Genomic DNA, 10,167 nt, shown 5'->3' on the forward strand with positions numbered 1-10,167 from the left:
ATAAATGAGAAAGCAGTGCTGGGCCCCACTGCAATATGACAGCGATGGAAGCTTCGAGAAGGATTTCTACCGCCTCTGACGTTGGCTTAGAGAGAAAATGCACATTTGTGGGAAAATAAAACACACACACACACACACACACACACACACACACACACACACACACACACACACACACACACAAAGACATAAGCACAACAATGGTGAGGATTGTCGTTATAGCCATAGTGATTATAAATGAGGGTAAGATTTATCTTTTATCTTGTCCAGATGTGGAGCTTTTAAACGTTTAGCTTGCTGGATGAATGAATGAATGAATAATGGATGAATGGATAAAACACCACATGGATCAGTCAGTCATATGGTCACATGATCATATGGGATTTATATAAAGAAACATCTTTTTTACATAGTTCTTTTTAATGAAAGAGTTTCTGGAGCTCATCTGGGTACATATTGTGTGTCTGTTCCTTCATTCATTAGACTGTAATGTAGACGACAGAAGGCACCGCCCAAAGCAGCAGATCTAATACAGCATGATAAAAGACACCCAGTTGTGTGACACCGCTCTAATGATCAGGTGAAGAGCAGAAGGTCCACATTTACACCGGTGTTCTTATATTGTCTGGATCTAAACAGGACAATTCACTGTTTATTCTGTAACTGAGCTTCACCCACATGTCCTAACAGCTCTGACAGCCGACAGGGACAAGAAAAGAGGGAGGAATAATACAAATAAATACGGATAAATACAGATAAATATAGATAAAGCTGTTGTTATCAGGAATAAAACGGTGACTTACCGATTTCATGGCTGCTGCCATATCGTCATATCTCTCTGCCTGCTCAGCTAGTCGAGCTTTTTGTACCAGCTGTTCGCGGTCAACCATCTTTAATGTTATGGTTTGTTTAATCTACAGTGTGAGTGATGTATTAAATACGCTGTTTGTTGTTGTGAGCCTTTTCTCCCGTCAGTGTAACTGGGTGAAGCAGCAGCTCTGCCGCTCTGCAGCTGTTCCTCTCCGTCTGCTCTGGGGCCCCTTTGGCTCCTCCCCTTTTCTCCTCCTCACACTCGCTGCAGCTCGACGTCACCGTCTAAACCTGGCGCGTAGCTCCTTATAGAGGGACCAAGAGCTTAGTTCTCTTATAGTCTCCATCAACACACCCCACAGTTTACTTCTCTTATAGTCTCCATCAACACACCCCACAGTTTACTTCTCTTATAGTCTCCAACAACACACCCCACAGTTTACTTCTCTTATAGTCTCCATCAACACACCCCACAGTTTACTTCTCTTATAGTCTCCATCAATACACCCTACACTGAAGAAGAATCAGAATCAGAAAAAGCTTTATTGCCAGGCATGTTTACACGTGCGAGGAATTTGTTTTAGTGACAGAAAAAAAATAGTCTGTACTAGACTATACTATGTCAGTATCTTAAATAGCTACTGTTTACAAACGTGGTGAATAGAAATGCATTACTGAATGCAAATGCAAATGCAAACGCTTTCTTGCTATCTGTGCAGTACTGTTTATGTACAGTAGGTGGGGTCAAAGTAGCACCCAGATGAATGCTCAGAGCCAGTGCTTCCCAACAGAATTTTGCCTGTTCACAAGTTATCCTTCCTAACCATTGCATACTTGAACACCTCTGACCCAGTAGAAGATACTCTGACCCAGTTGTCTAGCTATCACAGTCTGGTCATTTCAGATAGATAGATAGGTAGGTAGATAGATAGATAGATAGATAGATAGATAGATAGATAGATAGATAGATAGATAGATAGATAGATAGATAGATAGATAGATAGATAGATAGATAGATAGATCACACTTATAACATTTTCATGCAAAATGCATCAGAAAAAGGCCAACAAAGAGAGCACTTGTATTAAAGGCATGTTTTATTTCAATACGATGGCACGTGCAGGACGCAAGAGGTCGCTAGGCAACGGCTTAGGAGTGAAACTAGCGTCAAGTTGAATAGTTAGCACAAGGTAGTGATTGTTGTTGTTGTTGTTGTTGTTGTTGTTGTTGTTGTTGTTGTTGTTGTTTTGCAAGTTCGGGCTAAGCAAAATGAAACTAAGAAAAGCAAACCATTTTCCAGCGAGTCGTGAGTATGATACACGTGTTTTAAAAGAATATATAATACAGTACATTTCTCTGTGATCTATTAAAATGAAACAATCTTGATAAACGGTTATTAATATATTCCTGCAAATACAACTCAATCTATCGGAATCAAACCTATTCGTCACTGAAGACGAATGAATGAATTAATAAATTTATATAATTTGCTTGTTTTAATTATTTCATTTTGTTGCATGTAGCCAAAAGTGAAGGTGCTCCATGAAGTATAAATCTTTATTAATTATTTATATATAGCATACAAACATCTGCAAACTGTCTTTTGTGGAGAATAAATAAAAATACTGCGGTGTGTTCTTTTTATGCAGTAGAAAGTGTCTAAAATGGACACATAAGCATCACAGCAAAAGGAGGTGACTTGGTCTGATGTATCACATTTTTTGCAGCTCCAAACACAGAAATCTGAAACACATTGTGTTTTCTGACAGACATGTACATAGCCAGCAAAAAAAATTGGTAATTTGTACTACAAAGGCTCTTTTGAGGAATCAGACCAGGCACATTAATGAGCTTGGAGCACGCAAGGCCCTGTGGCTGGTTCACCAGTTGGCCTTCTTTGGATAGTTTTTATTAGTTACTAATCACTGCATACCAGGAAGACCTGCGGTTTTGAAGATGCTCTGACCCAGATGCCCAGCTGTTTTTTTTTTTGCTTCCAACATTTCAAATTAGTAAACTGACTTTTATCTTGCTGCCTAATATATCCTGCATAGTTGTTATCTTATGGCCACAGCGGGTCATCTTGTCTGCATATTTGATTTGGCACAGGTTTTACGGTCGATTCACGACTCAAACTTCCCATTTTATCTGGGCTTGAGACCGGCACAGAGAGATAATCTCTCGGTGGATGGGAGGAAATCGATTCCAGGCCACTGCGATGAGAGCACGGGATCCTGCCACTGGACTACCAGGGGACATCTAATGACACTTTTGGCATCAATAAATCAGATGTCACTAATGGAACTTCAGGGTAATTTGGTAGGGTTTTTTTATGTTGCTAATTTCAAGGGCTTTGGTGCTTTAGGTTGTTCATCGGAAGGTTGGGATTCAGGACCCATCACTGCCAAGCTGCCAATGTATAGACAAGACCTCTGAGCAAGGCCCATAACACTAGAAGTCCCAGAGATTTGTAACCCTCCTTTAGCCAAGTGGATGCTAACTGGCTAGTCTTTTGGTTATCATTAGCATCAATTCATGTGTAAATATGGTCATTACCTGTGCAATCTGCAGGGGAGTTGGGGGTGTGTGTGTGAATGGTTGCTGGTGGCTTGTTTGTATGTGTGGGGGAGGGAGGGCTGCTAATTCCTTTTGTGCTGAGGTGGATAAAATCTAAACCTGACAAGTTTGGGATCACGTTTTGGGTGGCTTGCGACCTAAAATCCAAGTACATTTGTAATGTCCTCCCATATCTTTGCAAGGACCCTAGTCGTCCCAGTGGAGAGAGACTGTCTGAAAATGTAGTGATGAGGCTGATGGAACCATTCCTAGACAAGGGCAGAAATGTTACCACGGACAATTTCTTCACATCGCTGTCACTTGCGCATAAACTTCTTAGCCGGAAAACCACCATCCTCGGCACAGTCAACAAAATTCGCCGGGAAATCCCTCAATCTGCTAGACACACAGATCGCAATGAATTCACCACTCATGTATGTTGCAGGTCTTTTGTGGTTCTATGTTTATGTGTTTCTAATTTTTAGAATCAACACTGCGAAGTGTGTCATTGTGTCATTGTGTGTAAAAGTGCTATGAAAATAACAATTTATCTTATTTATTAGGTGTTTTCAACCACTGCTGCTACGCTGACGGCGTATGCGCCCAAACGGAAGAAGACCGTCTACATTCTTAGCAGCATGCACAGCGTGATTCAGACTGATAATACCACCACTGCCAAACACTGTCACAAAGTGCGGCGTGGATGTGATGGACCAGATGGTGCGGGAGTACACTGTCCGCACAGGAAAGAAAAGAACAATTGCTTCGGACACAACCCTCCACGCCTCTTTATTTGAGGGGTGCTGTGTCATAACTGCCTCTGCACTCTGACACCAAATTCAAAGCTGGGATATGTGAAGAAATTAAATACACTTTCTTGTGTTATAATGTGTGTCAATGATAAAGGATTCTTCTTTTGAGTTTTCTCCATCAAAGGTAGTGATGAACAAATCAATGCTTCAAATGGTCCTGTAAAGCATGACAATGGTCATTTAGAATTATACTGTATTTAGAGAAATTAAGTTTCCACTATCTTGATTTTTGGATACATTCCTAATCACTGGGAAGGTTGACAACCTTTTTTGTGGTTGAAATTATTTCAATTTAGTTTTAAGGTGATAAATTTTCATCAAACTTATGAACTTACAGAAGCTGCTGACAGATTGGTTCATTTCATTTTTGTTACACGCCAAGTCAAGTCGCTTTTACAGTCATTTCAACCATATATACAATCATGGCCAAAAGTATTGGCACCCCTGAAAGTATTTCTCACAGAAAAGTATTACAATTACACATTTTGCTATACACATGTTTATTTCCTTTGTGAGTATTGAAACAAACAAACAAAAAAAACTGAGGAAAAAGCTAATTAGACATAATTTCACACAAAACTCCAAAAATGGGCCAGACAAAATTATTGGCACCCTTAACTTAATATTTGGTTGCACACTCTTTGGAAAAAATACTGAAATCAATCGCTACCTATAAACATCAATAGGCTTCTTACACCTGTCACCCGGAATTTTGGACCACTCTTCCTTTGCAAACTGCTCCAGGTCTCTCATATTGGAAGGGCGCCTTTTCCCAAGAGCAATTTTAAGGTCTCCCACAGGTGTTCAATGGAATTTAGATCTGGACTCATTGCTGGTCACTTCAGATCACTCCTAACTACACTATCACTCCACTAAATGAACACCTACTGTATATGGGAGATCTTCTGTAAGGAAGAGGATTTCTTTTTGCCTGGGGGAATATCTTATACAGCATTCCATTGGTACAGTACAACTTTGCTATAGTTCTAAGCTGTTCTGTTGGATAATGGACTATCATCAAACACTATGTTGCTTTTTTCTTATATGTGTATGGGAATTAACACACGTAATAAAACAGCAAGTTCTCAAAACTTATCACAATTTTTTATAGCTTTTGGAGTTTCTTCCTCAATCTAACCACATAAAAATGTCTCATCTGTCAGGATATGTACCCTGAGGAGTTATTTTTTTTTTTTTATAATTATGTTTGATATATTCTGGGTACATCCTTATGTAAACACAGTTCTCATGCTGTCAGGAAATGTTCCCCATTGCCTTTGGTGGATACATTAAAAAGGAGGAGTTACTGATATGTGTTGTAAGATACCACAGCGCCATAAAGTATAAAATCCAACTTTAGTTGAGTTGTGTAGTCATAGTGAGCAAACAAAGCAAAATTGAAATGGTACTGTTATTGGTTCTTTTAGTTTCTGTGTTGGGGATGACTGGAGGTGCAGGTATGTCATGGAATTTCAATTCTATATTTATTTTTCTTAAATAATTTTATTTAGATGTTCGAATAACACATTTGGTCTGAAATGAATACGTGTACAGTATTAATAAGGATGACATTTTGGAAATAAAACTTATTTCAGGCTAATAAAGCAGAGTGAAGGTGATGACTGTACATTACTATACAGCATACAGTTGTTAGTTGGATCTTCCATATTCTAAGTACTGTATATTTAGATTTCTTTCATGTTCTACCTAAAATGGTGGTTTCAAGCCACCTTGTCACTTCTAGCCACTGGACTAACATTCTTCTTAAACAACAATAAATTAACCAGTCGGATGTCTGATTTTAAAGTCTTATTCTAATGTGAGGTGTGCACTTTGAAGTATGCCAGGAATTTTAAAAGAGAATATTGTAAAATTGTTTCATATGATTCCATCTCAGTTGTCAGCTGAATTCAGATCTATTGTTGTAAGATGTACAGTGTTGAACCTGCTTTATATAAATTATGTACAAAGTTGAACCTGCTTAAGATAAATGATGTACAATGTTGAAACTGTACCTTAAGGAACACGCTTAGTGAGTTATTTTGTCTCTTACACAATAAGTCAAATTGCCTGGTTTTGAGGTTTTTTTTTTATCAATTCTTCTCTCTATTCTTATTTAGCTCTGTCTTTTTCATTTACTACATTTCCTCCTCCTCCTCCTCCTCCTCCTCCTCCTCCTTCTTCTTCTTCTTCTTCTTCTTCTTCTTCTTCTTCTTCTTCTTCTTCTTCTTCTTCTAATTAGTAATTTCCTACTCAATCTGTGAGGTGTGTTTTTGGTATGAATTTATCATTCTTGAGGTTCATTTTCTTTCAGCATTCACTTAAACATAATTTCAGTGTTAGTCTATTGTGTAAATATTGCTGCAATAGTAAAACATCCACTCTGTCATGTCATAAACCTTGCTCTTTCAGAATGGTGCTATGAATCCCAGGTTTTTTGTGACAACAATTGCAAAGGTGAGTTTTGATTATTATCTCACAAAAAGTAACTTTTCTATTTAAAATTTGGGAAAAATACTTACGTGGACATAGTAATTAACACAGCCTGTTTTTACTCTGTAGGACCAGATAAATGGAAGGACATAGCATCAGCCTGTGGTGGCCAAAACCAGTCACCTATTAACATTGTCACAAAAAGGCTGATTAATCACACACGTAACCCAATCATACTGCATGGTTACCAACAATTCTTCCAAAGCATTATCACAAATAATGGTCACACAGGTGAGACATTAATCTGAATAAATCCAAATGAGTAGCTGAGATTATACTCATTATATAACTGATTGTACTGAGGAGGACTTGTATATCATACTATGATTAATTAATATTTACTTTCAAATATATATGTTTATATGTATGAATTCATAAACATGGATTCCAAAACACTTTATTGTATATTATATGATATTACACTTAAATATTTGACTCTTAATATGTCCATGACAAATCCATGCCTTTCCCTATGTGGCTTTGATTTTCCCATCACAGAAAACTATGTAGTTATTTTTGTAACCAATTTGTTACCAATCACTGGTTGTCTAGATTAGGTTGTGGAGCTAATCACTATTTCTCTATCCACAGTCAAGCTTAACTTGTCAGGTGATGCTGTGATTGAAGGTGCAGGGCTCAGTGAAAAATACAAAGCAGTGGAAGTCCATTTTCACTGGGGCAAGAATGGTGGGCTAGGATCAGAGCACACTATTGATGGAGAGCGGTATCCTATGGAGGTCTCTCTCTCTCTCTCTCTCTCTCTCTCTCTCTCTCTCTCTCTCTCTCTCTCTCTCTCTCTCTCTCGATGTACATTTAGCATGGTGAGCTAGTTTTAATATATTTGAATATATTTACAGAATGTCTTTGTGTCCGCAGATGCATATTGTCCACATAAAGGAAACCTACAATACTGTTCAAGAGGCTGTTAAAGACCGAACCGGAATAGCAGTTCTTGGATTTTTGTACCAGGTCTATTTTTTGTTTTAAATAACAACTATATATATATATATATATATATATATATATATATATATATATATATATATATATATATATATATATATATATATATATATAATTTACAAATTTAGGATTTACATTTACAAATTTTAAAACCCTTACTGTAAAGCCAACAAAACATATAATTACTTTTACAAATGTTTTAAATGATTACTACAGTTAAGAATATTAATATCTTGTTAGCTCATTCTCTAAATCTTTCAGGAAATTATAAACCCTCTAGACATAAATCAAAAACCATCATAATAACTATTAAAACCTAACATTATATTAGTGCATTCTCTAATAAATACCATGACTGGAAGAATTAATATACAAATATTACTTTTATTTTTTACATTGACAACATTCAAAAATCAAAGCTATTCAAAGACATGATAAGAATTGTGTCGTATAATGATGAGAGTATTTCTTAAGGCCTAACATGTAGTCATTATGTTTTAAATATTAACAGCATTAATGGTGAAGCATATACTGTATGACCCAACTGGCTGTTGCATGCTTCTTTATTTCCTAGGAAGTGCATGTATTAATTCATTACTAAGTCAGTATTAGTTAAACAAAAATATCCGATTATTTGTGGACTATACAGTAAATGTTTAAAGGTTCTTATGGAATTTAATATTTGTTAAAGCAGTTGTTGCCCTTTCTTATCTCACAGGAATCAGATAGTGCAAACAAGAAATATGACTCCATCATAAATGCCCTGCCTCAGATCAGCCTCCCTGGTACAGTTCACCAATTTATATGGCTTGATTCATTATCCAACTCTTTTTCCTGTTTTCTGGATAGCATATCTCTTTATAATGATTTATTGCATACCAGAGAGAACGGAGTTAAAGTTCAAAGGTATGTCTTTAGTAGCAAAGCTGTTCCTGTCGTGTCCTGAGATTGACTGAATATATTTATTGATGGAATTCATTTACAGGCAATAAAACCACACTAGGATCTGTGAATTTGGAAATGCTTCTACCTGATTATCCACTAACTAGCTACTTCCGCTATAGCGGCTCTCTGACCACACCTGACTGTGCAGAGTCAGTCATCTGGACTTTATTTGAAAGCATCATTCCACTTAGCCACCAGCAAGTAAGTTATTGTCAACATTTTACATAAAAACTGCCTCTCACATCATCCAAAGCTTATAGATGTTATTCCACCTATGCTTAGCCAGTCTTGGCTTATGCAAAACCTTCTGAAGTTGTATTTATAATACCTTATTGCCCAACCTGCTGGAAATAAACAAAAACAAACAGACTAATAAGGAACCAGTGCCTGGAATCAGAGCCTCGGCTAGTGGTTTTTTATATGCTGATGATGCTATTCCTTCCATTTTTACACATTATCTGAGAAACAAAAATAATGAGAAATCAGGACTGTAACTAATCAAGTATCACTAAACTGTGCTCAGTGTGAGAGGCTCGTGTTTCAAGCCAGCTGATTTTGGTGTGTTTTATTCCACAGCTTTCTGCATTCTCTGATCTCTGGTTTGTAAATGGGACTGCTATGATTGATAATTTTCGCCCTGTGCAGCCACTTAATGGTCGAAACGTCTTTTATTCTGGAAGCAACACTGCTTCTGTCAGCACAGTACTGGCTGTCAGTACTTTAATCGTTACCATTATGACTCTTTAGGGGGAAAAAGGATATGAAGTCTATAAGTGATCAGTGTCACTTACTGGAGAATTTGTATGTTCAAAGCATTTTATTTGAACACCGTTTGTCTTTGTTAAAGTAAACAATATTCAGATGTTTTTCTTTCCAATTTATTATAGCATTGTTTTTCCCATGTGTTTATGATAATGTTGCAGTGATTTACATGAACATATCTATATAGAGAGAGAAAGACTATATATAGAGACTAGTAAGCATGTTTATCACTCTGTAACGCTGTTCTACAGAAAAAATGCTTTAAAAACGTATGACCCGCAATCTTGTATATGTCTTAGAACTGGAATATTCTGAAATAAAATATAATAGAAGAATATTATAAAAATGTACTATGACTCTAAGTCTCTTTCTGTCTTAAATACAGCAAGTTTATGCACAAGACCTGGCTGCAAAACCTCACCTTACATTATTACAAATATTCTGCTGCATTTTAGGAAAATATCTTTCTTTTACAAAAAATTGTTTAGAGTTTTCACAAGGGTACAGCTTATATCTTTATCTATCCTTTTATATCTTTTCAAATTTGTATATAAATAAAGGTATTCAGACCCCATGGGGAAAACCCGGGGATTACAGCGGGTGAGATGGAAAATAAATAAATAAAACTTTCAAATAAAGACTTTCAAACTTAATAATAATAACACAGCTGACCTCTTATTTATTCTTTTTATCCTGGTCCATATACTGCATCACAGTTCATCACGGGTGTGAAGGTCGAGTGTCTACAAACTTTCAGCCATGTCGATGAAATTTAAGGTCATTCTCATATACTGAACCTATGGTGCACAACATTTTTCTCACAAAA

At 36.7% G+C, this 10,167-nt stretch overlaps 3 protein-coding genes across 5 annotated transcripts in view; 2 read left to right on the top strand and 1 right to left on the bottom strand.

Moving 5' to 3' along the window:
- ywhag2 (3-monooxygenase/tryptophan 5-monooxygenase activation protein, gamma polypeptide 2) overlaps positions 1 to 1,246 on the bottom strand; it is a 10,012-nt gene extending 8,766 nt beyond the window's left edge. The window contains exon 1 of the mRNA XM_027136478.2: positions 804 to 1,246. Within this exon, the coding sequence (XP_026992279.1) occupies positions 804 to 890 (87 nt within the window). The 5' untranslated portion in view covers positions 891 to 1,246. The remainder of the gene's footprint in view (positions 1 to 803) is intronic.
- A 617-nt stretch (positions 1,247 to 1,863) lies between these two features.
- LOC113636841 lies at positions 1,864 to 4,221 on the top strand. Of its 3 annotated transcripts, none has more exons than XM_047820766.1 (3): positions 1,864 to 2,000; positions 2,920 to 3,800; positions 3,930 to 4,221. In XM_047820766.1, the coding sequence occupies exons 2-3, from the start codon at positions 3,405 to 3,407 to the stop codon at positions 4,161 to 4,163; spliced, it is 630 nt and encodes a 209-aa protein (XP_047676722.1). In that variant the 5' UTR covers positions 1,864 to 2,000; positions 2,920 to 3,404; the 3' UTR covers positions 4,164 to 4,221. The 3 variants fall into 3 exon arrangements, with proteins under 3 accessions (XP_047676722.1, XP_047676723.1, XP_026993012.1); XM_047820767.1 differs by lacking the exon at positions 1,864 to 2,000 and adding an exon at positions 2,014 to 2,116; XM_027137211.2 differs by lacking the exon at positions 1,864 to 2,000 and having other exon boundaries at positions 2,432 to 3,121; positions 3,570 to 3,800.
- A 1,295-nt stretch (positions 4,222 to 5,516) lies between these two features.
- Positions 5,517 to 9,691, top strand: ca4b (carbonic anhydrase IV b). The gene is made up of 8 exons (XM_027136530.2): positions 5,517 to 5,635; positions 6,591 to 6,635; positions 6,741 to 6,902; positions 7,263 to 7,408; positions 7,548 to 7,640; positions 8,353 to 8,419; positions 8,620 to 8,780; positions 9,156 to 9,691. The coding sequence occupies exons 1-8, from the start codon at positions 5,581 to 5,583 to the stop codon at positions 9,324 to 9,326; spliced, it is 900 nt and encodes a 299-aa protein (XP_026992331.1). The 5' UTR covers positions 5,517 to 5,580; the 3' UTR covers positions 9,327 to 9,691.
- The last annotated feature ends 476 nt before the right edge of the window (positions 9,692 to 10,167 follow it).

The sequence above is a fragment of the Tachysurus fulvidraco genome, chromosome 11 (genome assembly GCF_022655615.1).
Source record: "Tachysurus fulvidraco isolate hzauxx_2018 chromosome 11, HZAU_PFXX_2.0, whole genome shotgun sequence".
In the NCBI taxonomy this organism is placed as follows: domain Eukaryota; kingdom Metazoa; phylum Chordata; class Actinopteri; order Siluriformes; family Bagridae; genus Tachysurus; species Tachysurus fulvidraco.

Bases quoted from the DNA above. Each gene is read 5' to 3' on its own strand.
- ca4b (XM_027136530.2), top strand. From the start codon at position 5,581: ATGGTACTGTTATTGGTTCTTTTAGTTTCTGTGTTGGGGATGACTGGA. The intron at 6,636-6,740 runs GTGAGTTTTGAT...TTTACTCTGTAG, and splicing joins TTGTGACAACAATTGCAAAG to GACCAGATAAATGGAAGGAC. The intron at 8,781-9,155 runs GTAAGTTATTGT...TTTATTCCACAG, and splicing joins TTCCACTTAGCCACCAGCAA to CTTTCTGCATTCTCTGATCT.
- LOC113636841 (XM_047820766.1), top strand. From the start codon at position 3,405: ATGGTTGCTGGTGGCTTGTTTGTATGTGTGGGGGAGGGAGGGCTGCTA. The intron at 3,801-3,929 runs GTATGTTGCAGG...CTTATTTATTAG, and splicing joins GCAATGAATTCACCACTCAT to GTGTTTTCAACCACTGCTGC.